The sequence below is a fragment of the Pelobates fuscus genome, chromosome 5 (genome assembly GCF_036172605.1).
Source record: "Pelobates fuscus isolate aPelFus1 chromosome 5, aPelFus1.pri, whole genome shotgun sequence".
Classification (NCBI taxonomy): Eukaryota; Metazoa; Chordata; class Amphibia; order Anura; family Pelobatidae; genus Pelobates; species Pelobates fuscus.
This window is the reverse complement of record NC_086321.1, coordinates 207688974-207711067: the sequence shown is the minus strand read 5'-3', so window position 1 is coordinate 207711067 and position 22094 is coordinate 207688974. Positions and strand designations below refer to the sequence as shown.

Genomic DNA, 22094 nt, shown 5'->3' with positions numbered 1-22094 from the left:
GCAGGCCGGAAGGTGACAAAAGTAAATCCCACTGGACAGGGCCAGGAGCGAACCCAACGTGGGAAAAAACTACCGACACCTATAAGGATTCCGGGAGGCAGATACGGAGTAGCTGGCAAAGACAAGGAAAAACACGCTATCTCCTGAAGGGTCTGGGTATCGGTCCTTGGAGACGTGCCGTCGCAGGTTTGGAGTAAACCGTGGGTGTGTCCGGGGTCTTTATAAGAAACTTGCCCTACAGGTATGAGGTTTAGGGCCTTCACCCTTCCCACCATATTCAGATGGCGGTAAACTGGTGTCCACTTGAACATTATGGCAATGGTGTTGGTCTGGACACCTGCCTATCTCCATGTCACTGGCGGCCACTGGGTTTTCCTCAGTGATATTCCCCCAGGCCTGCGGCCAAAAAGGGGTTCGGTACCAATAGTGCAGGCCCGTGGGTAGGCCAAAGGAACGGACACAGAATGGCTAGCCAAACAAATAGGCACAGACATAGCAGGCCATTCAAGTAGGTACCGACCTAGCAGGCCGTTTAAATGGGCACGGACCGAGCAGGCCGTTTAAATGGGCACAGACATAGCAGGCCGTTTTAATGGGCACAGACATAGCAGGCCGTTTTAATGGGCACAGACATGGCAGGCCGTTTTAATGGACACAGACATAGCAGGCCGTTTTAATGGGCGCAGACATGGTAGGCCGTTTTAATGGGCTCAGACATAGCAGGCCGTTCCTATGGGCACAGACATAGCAGGCCGTTCTTATGGGCACAGACATAGCAGGCCGTTCTTATGGGCACAGACATAGCAGGCCGATCTTATGGGCACAGACATAGCAGGCCAATCTTATGGGCACAGACATAGCAGGCCAATCTTATGGGCACAGGTATAGCAGGCCAATCTTATGGGCACAGACATAGCAGGCCAATCAATGGGTGGTGTATTACCAGTATATTATTATTATCATGTATTTATATAGCGCCTTCCAATTCCGTAGCGCTTTACAAAGGGTATTGAACGAGTAACGGGGGCCTCTGAGTTCGGGTAGAGGTCCCTAAAAATAGTACATCCTCATGGCATCCTGTGACATAGGACCCTTATGCACCAACCCTTAGACATCGTGGTGCCGTGTGAGTAACCCGAACCGGGACTGGCAGCCCCTAAATGCCCAGCAGGCAAACAGTGGAATGCCAGCTGTAGTGGTTATAAGCGGAAGTTGTCCCAGTGACCCTCATGTCGATGAATGTAAGATACGCTGAGCGATACCCTCCTTAAACTGGGAATCGGTATGCACATGCCCACACAGGTCCGTTTGACATTTCTTAGCATCATCATAGGTTACCATCATATCACCTTTGTAACCATGGACACCTCCAGGAGTAGGGTTAAATAGCGAACTCAGTGGCTCTCCCCACGACCTGACTAAATGTATAGTAACAGCGTAGACCGGTCTCCCATACCAGGTAGTCAGAGCCCGGTCCAGGCATGTTTATATGTGTCGTGGACAGGGAATCCATACCAGAGTAGACTCATCTGATTCCTCATAACTGGGCCAGAAAAGTATATACTGAGAAGCACACGAATCCTAGAATAGCTGGCGCCGTGTACGCCATGTACAGAGACCTGAACTGAGTTTCCAATAAACCTGTAAGTCGCAGTAATCGTATATATCCTGATAGCAGAACTCGCAGTAATCTGTGATATACCCTGTCAGCCAAACACACAGCAAACTGAGCGACATAATAGGTCCTGGTCCACCATGCGATAATGGGCCAGGCGTCGGCCTTGACACAGTAGCTATGGTGCATGTAGGGTACAGGCTCCCATAGGAAGTAAGCGTATGGAGTACGCCTACAGCGAAAAAAAACAAAAAAGGCCTGTGCCATAGACAGAGCAGTACATGGATACTGCCTATAGGCATGTACTCCAGCCCAGTAAAATAAATCTAAATCTATACATCCCAACATCTATACACACACACACAAATCTACATATATACAAATACATACACCCACATATACATACATCAACCTGGATAAAAATCTCATGGGAAAACTGTCACTACATTGTCCCCTAAACAAAAGGTGCAAACACAAGCTGTATGCAGTCACCTAATGAAAAAAACAAACTGACATGCAGCATGGCAACTGAAACGGGTGGAGGCAGACCTCCAACGTGCCAAGTAATGAAGTGTACCGACGGGGGAGGGGCCGCGAGCAGTTGCACTCTCTCCCGGTCGGACTCTCCCCCGCCCGGTCGGACACACGAGGTCCGCGGGCGGAGGCGGCCGCGGTGAGCGGCCACGAGGGAAAGAAGATCCGGCCGCTGGGTACTTGGGGAAGCGCACACGAGTACCCCCGCGGCCGGCAAAGTACATGGGACCGCCGGAGATGAAATCCGCGGTCCCGGAGCTCGGGGGTCGAAGGAGGCAGATGAAGTAAGCCTCCTGAAGCCCCCGAGCGGCACACACACCGCCAGGAAAAGGCGGAAGCACATAGCATTAAAAATGGGGATACATAATCCAAGGGAAACGGACGGGGAGGGGGGGGGGGGCACAAGTCCAAGAAAAGAACAGTAAGGACCCCAAAGACCCCCCACAAATATATAGGAAACTACAGCGAAGTTGCAGGGACAAAGAAATCACATAAGATATAAAACAGCATGATTGGAACAAATCCAGCAAGGGCAGAAAATGTAAATACCTAAGAATAAAATATCACATGAAAATAAATAAATAAACGGATTACTGAAGATAAATATATCTATGACAAAATACCACAAGTGCAACCTACAAAATAGAATCTAAAATACTGAATATAAGCAATAAAATCCCAAAGCCACCCACTATAAGCAGGAGGCAGTGGTACTCTGACCTGTACTGATGCGGAGCAGCAAAGAAAGAGGAAATGAAGCATGGGGAGGGGAGTTTTATAGTACCTAACTTTTTTCTGATTGGTTGTTTTTTCTGTGCTGCTGTGGAGTTCTAGTAAAGAGAGACTTAAGCAAATACGAAGCCTCCTGTCATGTTATAAAATTATAACTACTTCCATGTTTAACTCATATTTGTGTTAACTCACTTTTACCCCGCCCGATGTTACAACTGCCAGAATCATGCATTGTATATACACAACTGATGAACTAGAATTAAGTAAAGATAAACATGCTGCCCAAATTAGCAACTTAGACTGGCTTTTGGTAAATTCCCCTGAACATGAATACAGACTAGGAGGAAAAAAAGGTAACCTGCTTCCCTGCCCACGTGAAGTTGCATAGCGTGATCCCCAGGCTCAACCTATACCCTTCATGATTTGTGCTAAGTGTGTGCACGGGAGTCCTACACATATACAAAAAGAAAGTTAAATAAGTTAGGCACTATCCCTGCAGATTAAACTTTAGGTTCTATTCTGTGGTGAGTACTGGATTCGATGCCTCAGCAGGGTTCTGTCTCCAATGGGCCGTAGAGGGGCTCTCCGCCCGTTTCACTTATCAATATAAATCTGTGCTGCATCTCCACAATTCCTGCCATCAGGTGCATTTCTTGTAGACACTCTTGTTGCCTGCTGGTGGCCCTGTTGCATGGGAGCTTTCTGGGTGCTTGGGGTGTGCTTGCCGATATGTCTCCCTCTGGGGCGCAGAGTGCTGGGTGGGATCTGCCGGTTGGTTCTCCACTCTGCTGTGCCAATCTCTGCCGCTTCACCGCTCTAGCTGTACTTTTGGGTGGTCGTAGGGATTCTGCTGGTTCCCAGTTGCCCGGCGCGGTGAGCTATGGTGACATGCTCATGCCCTTGGGTATAGAATTCACTGCTCTGTTGCTTATCCTGTCCCATAACTCGTTACATAGGCGTTCAAATGCTATCAAGATCTGGTTCACTTGAACATGCATCATTAGGTTTGTGTGTGATGGGGTACCCCACACGATGTCGGCCATCTTGCTGAGTAGGACTCAGGCATGCAGCGTGCTTTTGGTCGAGAAAGTCTGTGTAATCGGGCCAAGGAGTACACCAGGGGGTCCGAGATAACCACCGCCGGTCCAGAGGAGGGGAGAAGAGGGCCCAAATAAGACTGGAACCAGACAGCAGCAGCCTCCTCCATCTTCAATCCGCCTGCAGGCCCCAAGACAGTCCGGTGCGAGTCAGCACCCGTGTGACCTGCCAGAACCCCAGCCAGGTGCAAAAGCAAAGTATTTCTCCAGTAGTAAGAGTCGTGTCAGGCAAGATTTAGAGTAACTTTTCCGGTGTATGAGCAGTATGTTGAGCTAAAGTTGAGGAGCTCCAGCCATGTGCGACCTACTTGGTTGGCTGTCAGGCCCCGTCCCTTCTGCATTGCATATTTTTATTGAATTTCATAGGGAATCAATATCAGCAAACTCTCAAAAAATATATGTTATGCCAGATTATGCAAATTGTGATCTCGAACTTCGAGAAGATTTTCTCAATGGAAGTGTATTCGGCCACAGGGTACACATATTTAAAAATATCATGGTAATATAAATGGCAATTCAGTAAGGGTTATATTGTTTGAGGCAAGATTTTTATGGTTATGCCTACCTGAGAAGTGTTATACAGTATTTTCATACCATTGGCATCAATGAATGCTTTTCTTCCTAGCTTGATGTTTGTAATACTTTTAAGACATTGCAAGATTCCTTTCCGAATCAACATGTGCCTATGTCGAGTGTCATGGCGATGCCAGTCCATATAGATGGTTAGAAGTCCCTCAACGTATCCCCGGTCTACAGCTTTTCTGGAATTTGTTTCTAGGATAAAAGAGATTGTAAGTTATCAACGAGAATAAAAAGTGTTCTAGATTTTGAATTAAATACAGTATTTGTATTTATTAAACAACTATGTCGATGGACATTTTGGAAACGGGGAAGAGCCCAACATAAACAAGTAAAATCTCTATAAGAGATTTCAGTTTGAGAGTAAATACTGCAAAACTAAAGCGTTAATATGTGCTGTGCAGAATGCTTAAAGGTCTTGGCGCACAGATACTTTTCTGGCAGTGTAAAAAGCTTAAGCATTGCGGTTTGGGAGAAATTTTAATTTTTTCTTTACATTTGTAAGTCTGTGTGCCTTTAAGGGCTAACTGCCTAGTGAAACCTGGTTAAAAACAAGAAATAAAAACAACACATTGTAATACTTGTCAATGAAACAAATTCTACTGGCACAGCTTGGCTATTATCACATATGCACAGTAAGGATTTCAATGCTTCTCTTTTGGATGAGCTCATATGGGGGTAAGGTGGCCGGATCAAGACTAGAATGCCACTGAATAAAAGGGGAGCATAACTTTATTTTGTCATTTCTGCAGTGGGCCCAACACTCTAAATGGCACCAGGAAACTTGTAAATTCACATTGGTATTTATAATATACAACATTAGAGTGCTCCTTTGAAGAAGGCATAAAACAACAATTGGAATTAAAGAACTAAAGGTCAAGACTGGGAATTAACAAAAATATTAATGGAAAAAAAGTAATGCTTGTCAGTTTGATTATGCAACAGCACATGAGATTGAGTTTTGAAAAAAAAAAAAGAATAATAATAATAATAATACAGAAAGCCCAAAACAGGCTACACCTGTGAAAGGCAAATAATAGGTGAAAAAAATAGGTTGTTACATTAACCAATACGATTCTTCTCCACTAAACGTTTCACTCTGGGTCTCTGGTATAAGCCTGTGTATTACAAAGACTTATTTTAACCTTCTTCAGATAAGGGACAGTAACCAGTAGGCAACGGTTTTTGGCCATATAGGTAGCTAAACAACAGACTAAGACATTGAGGAAATGATGGATCACGAGCACCTGTGGGACCCAGTTAAGTGTCAAACCATACAAAAACTGTTTGATTATTTAAAGCAAACATTTCCAGGAAACTCCTGGCACCATAACAACTACAGAGGGCTCCAGTGTTGCTTACAGTGAATCTTTAAGGAGCATATTTACTTAGAAATAGAAAAGGCAACACTAAACACATATTTACAATACATTCCTGGTCCAAGCAAAACAATCTATTACTATATTGTTTCTACTGACATTTTATTATTTAATTACTTTCGGTTATACATTCCCTATACTGTAAAGAGTTGCAAATTATATTGAAATTGTAAAAAAACTAATTAAAAAAAAAAATTATACTTACTTGATTTCAACAAAGCAGATAATGTATCTAAAGCAACCCTGTAAGATAAAAGAAACCAGAAGAACATGGACTTGTCACTAAAAAGCATTAAAACATGAATTCTCATCTCCCTATGTCCACTTAAAAGACAGAATATGCACAAGAAAAAAAAAAGAATTTTGCAAATTCTAGACAAGCCAATGTAATGTTTCTGCTAGCTGCTCTGATTTTATCATTTGTCTCCCCAATTACTTTTTGCTAAGTAGCCCCCATTATCTCCAGAAGGGAGTTGAACTTTGTTAAATATATTAAATGAAGAAAGGTTACTGAAATGGTGCAAACATGTCTAAAGGTATTTCTGTAGGGCTTGGGGCTGCACTGGCAAGAAATAAATGAATAGTGAACAAGTTGGAAGCAATTTTTCACACACTGTGAATGGGTAGAACAATATGTCTGGCATAGATTTTAAATTACATGTGAAACAATAGACAATGTTCTACTTTCAGAAGTGTTTAAATAGGAAATAAAAATATGTTTGTGCCAACTCATTATTTGATACCTTTCAGTCGTCGCCATGCGATTTTATTGTTTGGTAGAGATAAAATCTTTAAATAAAATGAAATAAAAAGTACTCACTTCATAAGGCCTGTGTATTTTTTACTGAATGGCCCAGTTATCTTGAACAGAATTTCCACGGCTCCACTTTTCCCCAAAGATACAGCATTTACAGCTTTGGAGGAAAATACCAGAAACATGTAATTTGGCATACTGCTTAAATACCTATATATAGTCCATTTTTTACTACAGTAATTACTATACCCTCACTACAGGGCAATATAACTGCCTGGAAAATTAAATAACAAATATACTTCCATTGGTTAGGGTGGCATTCATTGGTAAACTATGGATACCCTCTAGGTATTCCTTGAAGTAGCAAGTTGATCAAGGACAGGTGCAGAACTGGGTCTCCTGCTGAACTGCTTATAAAAGATTGCCAGCTGGGTAGGAAAGTCGGCAGAAAAATATGGAGACAATGGGGGAAATTTATCAAAGTATTCTGTGCTGTGCAGAAGAGAGGAGTCACTAATGGAATGTGTATTTTGGTTCCACTGGTTTCAATGGTGATTACCCCAAGTTTAGCACTTAAATATAAGAATACTTTGATAAAACTCCCAGGTGATGGGGGAATTAGTGCCAACCGAGCTGGAGACTCACACTTTTACACTAAGAGGAGGATTACAACATACATTGTTGAATAAGTAACTTATTGCCATGCATACAGAAGTAACCCAATCCCTTAATATACGGATTCTGGACTAATGGTTTATGAAAAAAGTACTATTGACATCATTGAGAAGCAAATAAACATACAATGTGATTAAACAATAACAAGAAAATATGTCAGGTGTTTTTAAAATAAAATCTTACATTTTGTGAACTTTGAAGCTGGTGTTTTATAAGATATATTTATATTACAAAAGAAATGCATGGAGAGTAAACAACAATCTGATATAATTATATAATTAGGTAAAAACCACATATGTGCCCAAACTAACCATATATATACATATACAAGAAATCAGAATGCACACTATAACAGCTACAAAGTAAACTGTACTTATAAATCCTTTAATCAAAGTAACATACAAAATAAAACATACAATACACCAAACAAGGTAAGGCACTTTATACACCTTGCAGAAACCCTTGATAAAGGCAGCCAGTTAGGTGCCGAAATGTTCTGTCCGATTAGACTTGTGGAATTGTGGTAATTACTTTTGTTTCAAGTGCCTTGTTTGCTTTGTCTATTTTTTTTGTGTATTGTATGTTATATTTGTTTGAAAAGGATAAGTAAAATATACTTTGCACATGTTATAGTGTGCATTCTGAGTTCTTGCATATTTATATTACACACACAAATAACAACAGTTTACATAATTACCTGTATATGGAATGTGCCTATTTTTGGAACTTTTGTTTTTGAAGACAAGTGAGAGGAGGAAAAGGAAAATTGAAAAAAAAAAAAAAAGGATCAAGAAAATCAAGAAAGCCATTTTGAGTACTTACAGTTAATACAGTACACACGTAAAACTTGAAGGCATGGGAGAAGTAGCTTTGGATTTTGCAAATTCTGTTTCACCAGATTAAGAGATATTGTTAACGCCCCATTAATTCGCGCTTTAACTCCAAACTTCTTATCTGCAGAAAGTAAAATGCAGTGGTTTGAAACATCAAAAAAACGTTCCATGCCTAGTACGAATAAAAACAACAAGATAAATATTACATTGGATATAAACCTCATTTTAGCCCTGATTACTTAGGATAGGTTGAGGTTAATTTTACGGTGGTCGAAATAAACTTAGAATGGCATCAACCTAAAATATTTAAATGGACTCAAGTTAGAACAGAACAGTCAATCTATATAATTTGGTGACTAAGGGGCAATTAAAGGAAAGCAAAAATGAGAAAATTGCTAGAGCAGCAAAAGAAAAAGGGGGATATATTAGTAGCAGGAAAATAAACAAGAGAAATATTGTCCGGACCAATTTACACAGCTCCCCATATGTAATATGCATTTTGTGCAGTTGTAGAGCAGCTCATAAATTATCATACTACTTAAAATTATAGAGAGTGAAAATTGCTCTTAAATGGATTTGTATTACCAACTGCGGCCAAAAGAAAAGAAAAAAACCAAAAAAATAACAGAACGTAGGTAACTTGAGTGACTATAGTCTGAATCACTCCAATGGCCACTCTCCAGATAAACAGGCCAGATACTCTGTGTAATCTGCGTAAAGTGCAAAACATGAATGCACAAAACAGGTCACGTAGTTTTGTCTGCATTTTATATGTTGAGCTTAGATGCCATAATGATTTCAAACAAGCGTAAATATTTCACCATTGCCACCGTAAATAAATGCCCTAATTTCTGCTATGGATAATCTAATACACCCTAAATAACAGGGATCATTTATGGTCAGTGGGAGAGGTTGGGGCACCATACCTCCGAAAATAGCCTTCATATTATGGGAATTGTAGGGCATGAGAACATGCACCTTTTATTTTTTGATGAAAGAGATGGTATAGCTAGATAGCATAGATGGAAATATATTTACCAGGTGCATTTATACTTACCTTCTTGGCTGCTTCATACAAGTGAAAATATTGCAGCAACTTTTTCACTAACAAAATTACAATTTTGGAACTACATTGCTATAAAATAGCGGACTGCTAATACTATAGGTTTCTGAAATGCGCTTAACCAAAGTCCATTTTGGTCCTCCATAAAAGCAGAATAATATCACAGTATCTTCTACTGTGAACGTCTCAAACTGGCTGATAACAGTTAATTAACCTGTGGTTAGACATTCATTTGCAATATGCTATGCTCTTGCATGGAAGGAAGGAAAAAAATAATAATAAACTACCAGTACCCACCTTTTGGTCCAACTTTTGCAAGCAAACTATGCATAATCACCATTAACTCTTCATTTTGGGGTGAATCCTTGCTGGCACGTAAAAGCAACTGGAGCAAGATTGGAGTCCCCCCTCTTGATATGAGGACACTTATTCTTCTGCCCCCACCTTTCAGAGCATAAAGAGGGGGAAAAAATCAACTAGTATGAAAAAAAGAGATTCAAAGCATCATCCTAACCAAAAATTTAAAATTGCTTTTCATCCTTCAAGAAAGAAAGTCACACTAGCTCAATCCAGCAATGTCACGTACAGGACAAAAGTTTGATATGGTTATGTAATCACTTTCTATATATCACCTACGGTAGTGAGAGCAAATGATTTTGAACAAGTATTCTGAAGAAATCAAATATGATGAAAAAGTACCCAGACTCATGTTCATTCACTCTTCTCATTACTTGTATTTCCTCTTTTTTCCTTCCTACATCTTAGTCATCCATTCATATTTGTTTCTGGTTCCCACTAGCAGGCTGTAAATGTAGTCACATATTTTTGAATGCCCATACTGTGCCCAGAATAAATGAGTCATGTCAAAGTTTGTCCTATCAACAGCACTTTGTAAGGAAAGATTAGAGGGAAACTATCGCTTCTCTTGAAATAGCCACAGTTAATAAAACATTGGGAGTCACATCCAGTTTAAGGGACACTATAGGCACCCAGCTCAATTAATCTCATTGAAGAAACTACAGTTATAAATCTTGTTGCAGTATGTTTGGACCTTCCTGTCTCATGTCAGGTCCATCCATTATTCCATGTCTCCCTTCTCAAACCCTGTAAAGCTAACCAAATTCCCCCATCATGATATTGCTTCTCCTTCACCAGTTATTGTCGAAGGGTCTCAGGAGTACAGAGTTCAAGAGATCCTTGACTCCAAAAGGTGCAGGGGTCATCTTGAATATTCAATCCATTGGAAATATAATGGCCCAGAGGAGCGATCTTGGGAGCTGACTGAGAATTTTCAAGCTTTCCTTCATGGACATCCTGGCTGGCTAACCCAAGTTCTTGCCTGGATATCACTCCTTCATATAGATAGGCATTTGTAATGCCTAACACTTACATGTCCTGGGCACCCGAGGTGTCCTGGGATGCAGCTCCCGGAGGGCTCAGACGCCTGCTCCCTCCTTGGTCTGATGTACGCCGATGGACTCTGCTGCGGCAAGATGGCACTCACCCGGGGGGCCAGCACAGCATTCAGAGAGGATGGGGGTGGGGATTAGAGAAGACAAAAGGGAGGGACTAAGGAATGGCCAAGATTGCGCCCAGTCCCATCCTCTCCTTAAATAGTCATTGGAACTGCACCTGCAAGGGGGTGGGGGCCGCTCTCCCTATAAATACCCAAGCACTGCACCTGGAAAGTTCTTGGTTGTTCTAGTGCTTTCCTCAGTCTCATTGCGTCCTGGTTCCCGATCCTGGTTCTTGTTCCTTGTTTTGGTTTCTCTGTAAAACTTTGCGGCTTCTGACCTTTCGCTTTGACCCTGACAATGCTTCTGGTCTTTGACCTCTGACATCCTACTACATATTTGTGGATTTCCCGGCTTCTGACCTTCAGCTTGACTTTTGACCTCACTGCTTTGCTGCCAGTTCTAAACCATCAGATCGCCTGACAACACTTCACGTCTGCTCCTCTCTGGCTTCATTGCGTCCTCTGAAAATAAGGTAAACTCATGCCTTGATGGATCTCCCATGTTCCTGTTTTACTCTCAAGCACACGAGAAGGTCGTGTCTGCAAGGGATTGCCGATCCACTGCAACAGAGTTCCACTCCAAGCAAACCAACTGGCAGGTCATTACAGATACCACACTGGATGTCCTCACAGTTTCCATGAGGATATCAAACATCCACCACAGAAAAGCAATGATACAATGCTTTCCTATAGTTAAGGCCTGATGCGTTCAGCATTAAAGCTTTATGAACAAGAATTAACACAGTAGAAAGTGTATTAGCTTGGTAGTCCACTGATGATCTCTTTCTTTTAAAAATAGTGATATATTTATGGAAAATGACATATTCAGAACCTGCCAAGTAAATCTAATACAATCCTTGTTTCTGTTAATCATTTTTTTTTTTTTTTTTAAACATGAATTGCTCTTAAAACATATATTTCAATTGACTGCTGAGCTTAACTTACCAGTGGACACCAGTTCATTGAGAATATTTAAAACATTTAATGTTGTTTGAAGATCCCTTGTGTTCTGCAAAACAAAATTATTCCACAATTAAGATTTGTTGAAATGAAGATTTATAAAAATAGAACCATATTTAACTGCATTGTTTGTGTATATCAAAGTGTGACAATGGGAAAAAATATATGTATACCATTGGTTTCTATAAGGGATGGATATCAGTTGTTTTTTTCAGCTGTAAATATCATTTAGCTTGTGATTAAAAAAATGAATACAAAATAAAATGAAAATAAACCCCCCAAAAACGCAACCTGCTACAGGTTGATGCAAAAGTGTAAGGTTCATTGTATAAACCAGAGTTTGGCATTATAGGCATTATAGGCACCCAGACCACTTCAGCCAAAATCCTGTAATGAATGTTTATGAGGTCTAATACACCTAATGCGCCTAAATCAATATTTAAATCAATGTTTCTTCAAATGCCAGGAATACATTAAATACCCCTGCTTACCTCTAGAGTGAATAAAATCACTTCCATACCAGTGGACCCTTTGGCAGTCATCTCCTTCCTAGTTTTTTCTATGCAAAATAAAAAATATTAAAGTGAAAATTATTCTAGTTATAAGAAGGCAACACAAGTTTAACTTTGTATTTTTATTTGGAATGTACATTCAAAAAGTCTTCTACTGCTCTCAATTGAATTCTTTTTACAGCTAAATATATATATATATATATATATATACATATACACACACACACACATCTTTTTTTTAAGTCACAAACAATCGCCAACAACTGGAGGATTCTTTCAATGCTACACTTTTTTTCTTCTTTAGCATTTTTTTTTCTAAGCTATAGTTTAGGGCTCGACAAATCCCAGGTGTCTAGGACTTTTGTCCTGGTGCCTGGGTATTTATCAGGCTGTACCTCTGAGACGGGCAGCCAGCTGAGGGAGCTGTAATCCTCTTGCTCTGCTCCCACGCGTGCCCAGAATTGGTGATGGGAGCCGGGATATGACATCACTCCAGCCCCACCATCACCACAGCATGAAGAAGCAGAGCAAGAAGAGTTTGAAGATGACAGCATCCTTTCCCAGGGTTCCCACTGGACCCCTGGGAAAGTATCCTCTACAGCTTTCCCAAAGGTAGGGAGACAAATAGAATTAAAACAAATAATGTGTGAATGTGTGAGAATGTGTGTGTCTGTCAGAGAGTGTATGCGCACATCTGTCCGTAAGTTTGTATGTATGTTTCGGTGACTAGACCCCCTCCGATCGCATGGAAACCGTGTTTTACTCACTTTTTTTCCCACACCAAGCCAGTCTCCATGGCTGAGATAATAAAGCTTGACAATCTCAGCCAACCCAATGCTTTGCCATAGGAAAGAACTGGGAGGCTATTGCACAAGTGTGGCAAAATGTTGCGCCAATTAGCATCTCTTCATAGAGACGCATTGAATCAATGCAGCTTTATGGGGAATGTTTAGCGCCTCCATACAGAACATGGACACGCTGAATGTAGGTGCTGTACAGTGTGCAGCCCTGAGATATGAAGCATTCTAGTAGCAGTCTGAGTGACTGCCACTAGAGCAGGGCTCGACAAATTCCAGGCATCAGGTCACCAAGACAGCTAGGATTTTTTTCCTGAGGCCTGGGCATTTGGTAGTCCATTGCCTCCGAGGCAGTTGGCAGGAATATAAACAGGCGGCGAAGAAGCAGTAATTTTCATCTCTTTTTGCTCTGCTCCCTCATGTGCCCTGCAGTGATGCCGGGAGCTAGGCTATGTTGTCACTCCAACGCCAGCATCACTAAATGGTGTCCGAGGGAGTAGAGCAAGAAGAGCTTGAAGTTTTCAGCAGTCACACTGGAACCCCAGTAAAAGGATCCACTCCAGCTCTCCCAAAGGTAGGGAGGCTGTATTGACTTAAATTGAATTAAAACAAATAATTTGTGAGTGTGTGACAAAATGTGTGTGTGACTGTCAGTGAGCGTTTGTGTCTCTTTAGGTGACCGGTCCCCCTCCAACAGCCTGTGAAAGGTTTTTACTTACCTTTTTTCCCCACATCATATTGGTCTCACCGTGGCTGGCCCCGCCTCCATAATCAATAGATATTGATTATCCAAGTCAATCCAATGTTTTCCCATTGTAAAAGCATTAAGAGGTTACTGCACATGCTCAAGACGCTGCACCAATCAGCATATCCTCCTAGATATGCATTGAAAAATGCATCACTATGGGAAATATTCAGTGCCTCCACACAGAGTGCAGTACTGAAATAGAAAGCACCTTTAGGGGGACATCTGAGCGACTGCCACTAGAGGGGTTACTAGGCAGTGTTTACACTGAAAAGCCTACATGCATCGGCTATAGACACCAGAATCACTATATTAAGCTGTAGTGGCTCTAGTGACTATAGTGTCCCTTTAAGACTTATTTTACTTGTTGAAAATAAAGCACTGTTAGTTAAAAAAAAAAACTGGCTCCTAATTTTTATAGCTGGCTCCTAGATTCAAAGCAAATCTGTGGCAACTCCAGTCTGGAACGTCCCTTAAAATAAAAGACGGTAGCTCTCACTTCAGTATAGTATGAAATTAACATGTAAAATGTTACAAATAGTATACATTTAATTTAGATCCTTGTATAGCATTGATATTTTAGAAAAGTCAAAATATTATTTTTGTTTTATGCACAATAAAGCGTTAAAGCAAAAGAAGCAAGTGCAATATTTATTGCTATGTTACTATCTAGAACTTGTCGCAGCAAGGGTAGATAGAATCCCTCCCTCCCCCCCATGTTAAACTAAGTACCAATACATGAAATGCAGATTGTCACCACATTCTTAATGTTGAGGTCAGAATGTGCATGCTGTAGTAGCACTTACCTCCTAGATTACATGGAAAACATATATCGTATTTAAAAGAACTCATTGCGAACAGCCCAGTGAAACACTGTACAGTAAAGTTTGCAGCAAGACTGTTTTGACACACTGATATGTGCTAACAAATGCCAACGTCCAAGCCACACCTACCAAGAAAGGCACATGGCTGTCTTTCCCAAGTTAAATTATTTATAGTTATTTTCCATAACATGTGATGTTTACTGCAAGTTACGGCAATCAGTGAAAGGCATTTTACCGTTCTGCTGAAGGGTGAATTTTGGCCTTAATTGGTGCTTTACGCTGATTGACAGATTTCTCAACATCAGGAGTTTACTCTGGATTTAGGCCAATTTCCTGAAGCAAAGTAATTTCGTTGGTCATTGGTTGGGCATACACATTCAATCAGTGCTAAATATGGAATTTCCAAAAGAAGAATTTGTTTCTACAACAGATCAATCACTAGTCTCCAGTAAATCTTAAGATCATCCCATAGGGTTTTAAAAAGGGACCCTAGCAAGTAGCATGTGATCACTTACCTTGTGTTTGAGCCAAATGAAGTATCTTTGACGTGATGTATCTTGGGGTGTCAGGATCCCCAGTTGGAGATTCTGTGTTGATCTTTTCTAGCTGTGACAGTAGGCTTGCAATACGGGAATTGTTTGGAAGGCTGCAAAATAACAATGCAGAATAAAAATAAAGTTGCTCAGAAAAAAGAAGGTTAATGATACAATGATCCAAACATAGATAAGATTATGATTATATATACCAAGTATACTACATGTGTAGATTTTGTGGTATATGTTATACCCATAGAATAGGTTTAAAGAAGTCATCTTGTGCAATATGTCCAAGAAACACAAGATGGCACTTCTTCACGAATACATAATCAAATGTTCCAATATGGTGGCAGGAAACAGATTTAGTTATTTTATCTAGATTGATTACAAATTATATGCAAGGTCTCATTGTTTTGCAAAGCATCAGCTGTTTGTATTAAGTCATTTTGTGGGGCAACGCATTTTGTACCTGTAACTATGGTCTCTTCAAAGAACAAAGAGAAGTTTATTAATGAAATCAATCATTACTCAGAGTGAGAAGAATATTAAACATTTTCGGCCCATTTTGGAATATGCAAGGTGGAGAAGGCTCCCAGTTTGGCTCTTTTGTACTCACATTTGCAATCCCCTGGGCATGTATCCACAATTATCAGTTTGGTGGATGAACAGTTTTTCAGTTTCTTTTTTTTATTTTAGTTGGTTGTGTACTGTTGTACTGTGCTTGTGTTATTTATGGGTGCTGCAGCGGCTTTGTAACTTCGTATTTCTCAGTATGTGTGTGGTTATATTGTATATGTTCATGAGAAGTTTGTGGCATTGTGTATGGCATCTATGAATGTGAGCGGCTTGTGTAATTGTGTACATGGATGTTGTCACATTGTATGTTTAATGGTGTGTGTTCCTGTGGGGCTGCTTGTGGTATTGCATGCGAGAGGTTGCTTGTGAGATTTGTGCGTGTATGTGGATAGTCAGTGCCATTGTGTTTGTGTGTGGGTTGTTTGTATTACTTGTATGAAGGGGAGGCTTCTTTAGCAGCTCTGTGTACATCTAGCAGAGTAGCTGGCTTCCCTTGGGTCCAATGTGAAACAGGCTGGCCAGGTACACTGGAGTATATTTGCTGCAGTCTGCTATACTCCAGTGCAGATTCTCATTCACAAGTACGTGGAAAAAGTGATCTGAGATCACATGAGGGTTGTCCCTCACCACCTGCAATCACTTCTCGGGTTGCACTAGCTGATATCCAAAGTCCCACTGGGACTCCTGATAGACCAGAGCATGTTTGGTTCTGGCAGCCTTGAGTGCCATTAAAAGGCACCTTGAGTGCCATAGGTTGCTGACCCTTGTTTTAGGTATGGCACAACAGCTAGTCACAGGTAAATATATAAACGTAATATGCTCCTGGTTATTTAACCCCTTAAGGACACATGACGTGTGTGACATGTCAAGATTCCCTTTTATTCCAGAAGTTTGGTCCTTAAGGGGTTAAAGGACCACTATAGTGCCAGGAAAACAAACTCGTTTTCCTGGCACTATAGTGCCCTGAGGGTGTCCCCACCCTCAGGGTCCCACTCCAGCCGGGCTGAATGGAGAGGAAGGGGGTTAAACACTTACATTTCTCCAGCGCTGGGCTCCCTCGGCACTGGGGACTCTCCTCCTCCTTTGACGCGCGCGCATTCAGCCAGTCCATAGGAAAGCATTCTCAATGCTTTCCGATGGACGCGGACGTCTTCTCACAGTGAAAATCACAGTGAGAAGCGCGGAAGCGCCTCTAGCAGCTGTCAATGAGACAGCCACTAGAGGCTAGATTAACCCTAAAGTAAACATAGCAGTTTCTTTGAAACTGCTATGTTTACAGCAGGCAGGGTTAATCCTAGATGGACCTGGCACCAAGACAATTTCATTGAGCTGAAGTGGTCTGGGTGCCTATAGTGGTCCTTTAAGTGAAGATAAGATATAAATATCTCAAATCCCCAATTCTAAACAGTTATTTTTAATGCTGCTCAAAATCAATGCCATGTTTTGAGAGGATTTTGTTTGTGATGCCGAATAAAGGGTACATTATGGCAGTATGAGTAAAAGTGTATGTTTGGTTAGTCAGTTTATGGCCATGGCCTGTTTGGGTTACAAAATGTAATAGCTACTTAGTTGGGCTTGACATCTGTGATGAAAGCTACTTGTCTGCAGATATATCAAAATGATTCCTGGAAGTAATCCATCTCCAACAATAGAATCTCTGTGCACAGCAAACAGAACACTATCTTGTGAATCCATAATCACAAGAGGATCATTAAAGGACCACTTTAGGCACCCAGACTACTTCAGCTCAATTAAGTGGTATGTGTGCCAGGTCCATCTAGGACTAACCCTGCAGCTGTAAACTTAGCAGTTTCAGAGACACTGCTATGTTTACACTTGGGTTAATCCAGCCTCTAGTGGCTGTCTCACTGACAGCCACTAGAGACGCTTCCGCACTTTTCACTGTGAAAATCACAGTGAGAAGACGCTGGACGTCCATAGGAAAGCATTGTGTAATGCTGTCCTATGGACTGTTTGAATGCGCGAGCGGCATGTACATTCGGCACATGTGCATTCGGCGCCCACGTCGGCAGAGGGAGGAGAGTTCCCCAGCGCCGAGGGGGCCAGACGCTGGAGAAAGGTAAATGTTTAACCCCTTCAGCCCAGCGGGAGTGGGACCCTGACGGTGGGGGGGACCTAAAGACCCTATAGTGTCAGGAAAATGAGTTTGTTTTTCTGGCACCATAGTGGTCCTTTAAGCATGTTCCCGAATTTGTATTTTCAGATGAAAGCTGGAAACTCTGCTTTATACTTTTAAAGTAAGCCCATATCTCTTTGACAACACTAGCCCTCCTGTGAGATCGCATAACTCATACAAGTCGTTCTCTTGCTGCCAATCGCTGATCCTGACAAGCATGACTAACCCATGGAGTACACCTTAAATTTATTTTGTCGCTTTTTACAATTTTATAATGTGCCCATACCTGAAATTCCCCAACAACGAGTGGTTATTAACTCAGGGAGAACAGGAGCCCACTGAGGTACACAGTCACCCCTTATCGTGTCCCCTTCACATTTCTCTTCTAAATATGACATTTTTGAACTGGCATACATGTTTGTTTCTTTTTGCAAGATGTAAAGCATATGCTTTTCTGCGTAGATGCATTACTCCTGGATGCATTGTGCTCAAGGAGCTTGTCGATTTCTATGCGTGGTCGAAGCTTGCCACTGCTCCGCTCCTTGAGATACCAACATGTATTGCTTTGCCTTGTCATGTGCACAAAAAGAGGAGAATAACAATAAATAAATTATATGCTGAATCAGGTCCGGACTGGCCATCGGGCATACCGGGCAAATGCACGGTGGGCCGCGATGGCCATAGGCGGAGATGGAAGATCACAGGATCTCCCCTGCCAGCCCCTGCAGGGCCAGCGCTATCCGAGTGCCGGCCCTGCTGTGTACCTTCATGGGCCGGTGGGCAGATCAAAGATCTCCCTCACCGGCCCAGAGGCACTGAGATGTGGCCGCCGGCTAGGGAGTGAGGGAGGCAGGAGAGGACACGGGGAGCTCTAGCCAGCAGCTCCGCCGGGTCCTTTCGCGAGGTCTGATCTCGCAAGAGTGAACTCTAGCTGCCGACCCCCCAGGACTTAACAAGCCACCGGACCACCAGGGAATACTATATCCCCCCTCCCTGGTAAGAAGCAGGGAGGGGGGACTAAAAGAAACAAAAAAAAAACAATTTAAATATAAAATAAAAAAAATATTAACATAACCCCCCCCCCATTTTACACAAATTACATCACTACACAAACAAACACACTACACACACTGCATTACATACAAACACACTACACACACTGCATTACATACAAACACACACTACACACACTGCATTACATACAAACACACACTACACACACTGCATTACATACAAACACACACTGCATTACATACATGCATTACATACATACACACACACACACTACACACTGCATTACATACATACACACACTACACACTGCATTACATACATACACACACTACACACTGCATTACATACATACACACACTACACAAACACACACTACACACCCTGCATTACATACATACACACTACACACTGCATTACATACACACACAATACACAAACACTGCATTACATACGCACTACACAAACACACACACTGCATTACATACATACACACTACACAAACACACACACAAACTGCATTACATACATACACAATACACAAACACTGCATTACATACATCCACACTACACACACACACTGCATTACATACATCCACACTACACAAACACACACACACACTGCATTACATACATCCACACTACACAAACACACACACACACTGCATTACATACATACACACTACACAAACACACACACTACATCACATACATACACACACACACACACTACATCACATACATACACACACACACTACATTACATACATACACACTACACAAACACACACTGCATTACATACACACTACACAAACACACACACTGCATTCACTTTACCCACACTACACACACACTGCATTCACTATACACACTACACAAACACACACTCTGCATTCACTATACACACTTCACAAACACACACTCTGCATTCACTATATAAACACACTACACAAACACACTGCATTCACTATACACACTACACAAATACACACTGCATCCACTACACACACAGCTCCCCTGTCTAAATACACTTCATCCACTACATGTGGCATGTATATTTTGTGCATTTACCGTTAGAAATGGTTTATTTTTTCAAAATGGTAAATGCACAGAATATCGGCAAGTTATCGGCTATCGGCGTGAAAGTTCACAGATTATCGGTATCGGTATCGGCTCTAAAAAATCAATATCGGTCGATCCCTAAAAAGAAAATTAGAAACCTAGAATGTGATGGCAGATAAAAACACCCACACACACACTGCGCACCTCACACATACAATACGTCCATATATATATATATATATACATACATACATACACACACACACACACACACACACGCGCACACACAACACAGGCTACAAACACATGCACCATACACTTTCCTGGCCCTTTTGTCCTCTGGTATCCCACTCGTGGAGACACCAGAGACAATTTAAAAGCAAACACAGCGCAAGCATGTTATTAAATTTGCTTGCGCTGCGCAGAAGAACAAATACAGGGCCTTTTTCTAATGCCAGAGCTCTTCAGCGGGCCTCCGCGCATTGAACCAACATGCTCACTCTGAGAGGGGGCGTGCTTGTCATTAGTGATAACAAAACACACACCCACTGGCCCCGCCCCCTTCTTAGGGGGCCCCTCTGATTGAAAAATGCCCGGGCCTAATTTTTTTTCCCAGTCCGGCCCTGTGCTGAATCAATACCAGGATATTGCAGATGTCAATGTACTCCCCTCTAACATTTCCTTTTTCCTTTCTGGACCACAAAATTTCTTTTATAAAAATTGTCAAATTTAAAAAATAATATGAACGAGGTAAATTATGGATGAACAAACCTTTAGCTCAAATTCCAGGTTATAGTTGGATTCAGAATTTGTACAATTGTAAAACAAAAATATATATAACACATAAAAAGCAAGGTAACAATCCAGCATGTTTGACAAATTTACCTCAGTGTTGTCCTAACTTATTGTGCTGAATAGGCTGGAGGCCAGACCCAGTTAAATAAAAATTGTTAAATAATTTAATCATATCTCTGACCTTGTCAACTTGTAGCTGGAATGGTTTGATCTAATCTAGTCTGCACCAGTTGCAGACATGAGACTCTGAATCTTTCAACAATGCATTGCATTCCATTCTTCAACAAATCACAATGTTCCAACCCACGTGTGTGCGTGTGTAAATATGGAGTAAATTAAATAATTATTTTAAAGAGATTATGTATGCAACATTGGGTTGACCCTGGGCTCAATCTGCTCTCAATATGCACTGAATATTTTAGAGTGTTACAAACATTAATTCCAATATTAGGGCTTTACATTATTTTATAATTTAATATAAAGTCAATAAATTCAGCATTATTGCAACACATCACAAAAACAACTTTATCTTAATTAAGCAGTTTTAGAGTCTAGATCATGCCTCTGAAGTCTCATTGCTCGATTCTCTTCCATTTAGGAGTTAAATCACTTTTGTTTCATATTATACAGCCCTAGCCACCCTTCCCCAGGTATTGACTGAGGCGGTCGGCATAAAAGAAAAATGGTTTCATTTTCAATCAGATGATAACGTGCTTTAGAGGTTTTTATCTCCTGCTCTGTAAATTGAACTTTAATCACACACAGGTTTAGTGTGTATTTTATGCAGTCAGAGAAACTGACAGCAGGGCAATGCATATAATTATAACTTTTTTTTATAAAACTCATTTTAATGACATTGTGTTTTAATTACTCCATTGTTAGTTCGGAACTCCTTCACTTTTTTTGAATTGTAGAGATAATGTGTTACAATGTTATGCATTAAAAATGCAATAAACAGACAAATAATACAAAATCTTCCTGAAGGAGAACAGCTATGTAATGATCAGGGTTATTTACTCAAATTATAATTCAAAGTCAATTCAAGGTAAAAAAAATAGACAAACTACAAACATTCCCTAAGTCGGCTATTAATCCAGTTCAGTGACTTTGGCCTTAAATTTGAAATTCACTTTGAAATCACTTTAAATTCTCACCCTAGCCAACAGCCCTGTATGTAAGCATTCTCCTTTGCTGTAAATTCCCAGGATGTGTTTGTTGTGCAGTGAAATATTCAGGAGCCATAAAATGGCTCAAGCCTCTCAGCCAATTCTCAGTCTTTTTTTTTTTTTTTTAAACACTTTTTTGTTGTGAATGTTAAATACAACACATAAATCAGGCATCGTTTCAGGACAGATGTGGAG

The 22094-nt window shown here is 41.0% G+C and overlaps 1 protein-coding gene across 3 annotated transcripts in view; it reads right to left on the bottom strand.

Moving 5' to 3' along the window:
- AGTPBP1 (ATP/GTP binding carboxypeptidase 1) overlaps positions 1–22094 on the bottom strand; it is a 191262-nt gene that overhangs the window by 88805 nt on the left and 80363 nt on the right. For 2 of the 3 annotated variants that reach the window (XM_063454992.1, XM_063454991.1), the window contains exons 3-10: positions 15131–15261; positions 12229–12296; positions 11723–11786; positions 9559–9705; positions 8188–8319; positions 6757–6850; positions 6142–6179; positions 4544–4752 (exon numbers count right to left, since the gene is read on the bottom strand). In XM_063454992.1, coding sequence (XP_063311062.1) covers positions 4544–4752; positions 6142–6179; positions 6757–6850; positions 8188–8319; positions 9559–9705; positions 11723–11786; positions 12229–12296; positions 15131–15261 — 883 coding nt within the window. Of the gene's footprint in view, positions 1–4543; positions 4753–6141; positions 6180–6756; positions 6851–8187; positions 8320–9558; positions 9706–11722; positions 11787–12228; positions 12297–14597; positions 14679–15130; positions 15262–22094 lie in introns of those variants that run through there. The other variant, XM_063454993.1, reaches the window with a different exon arrangement.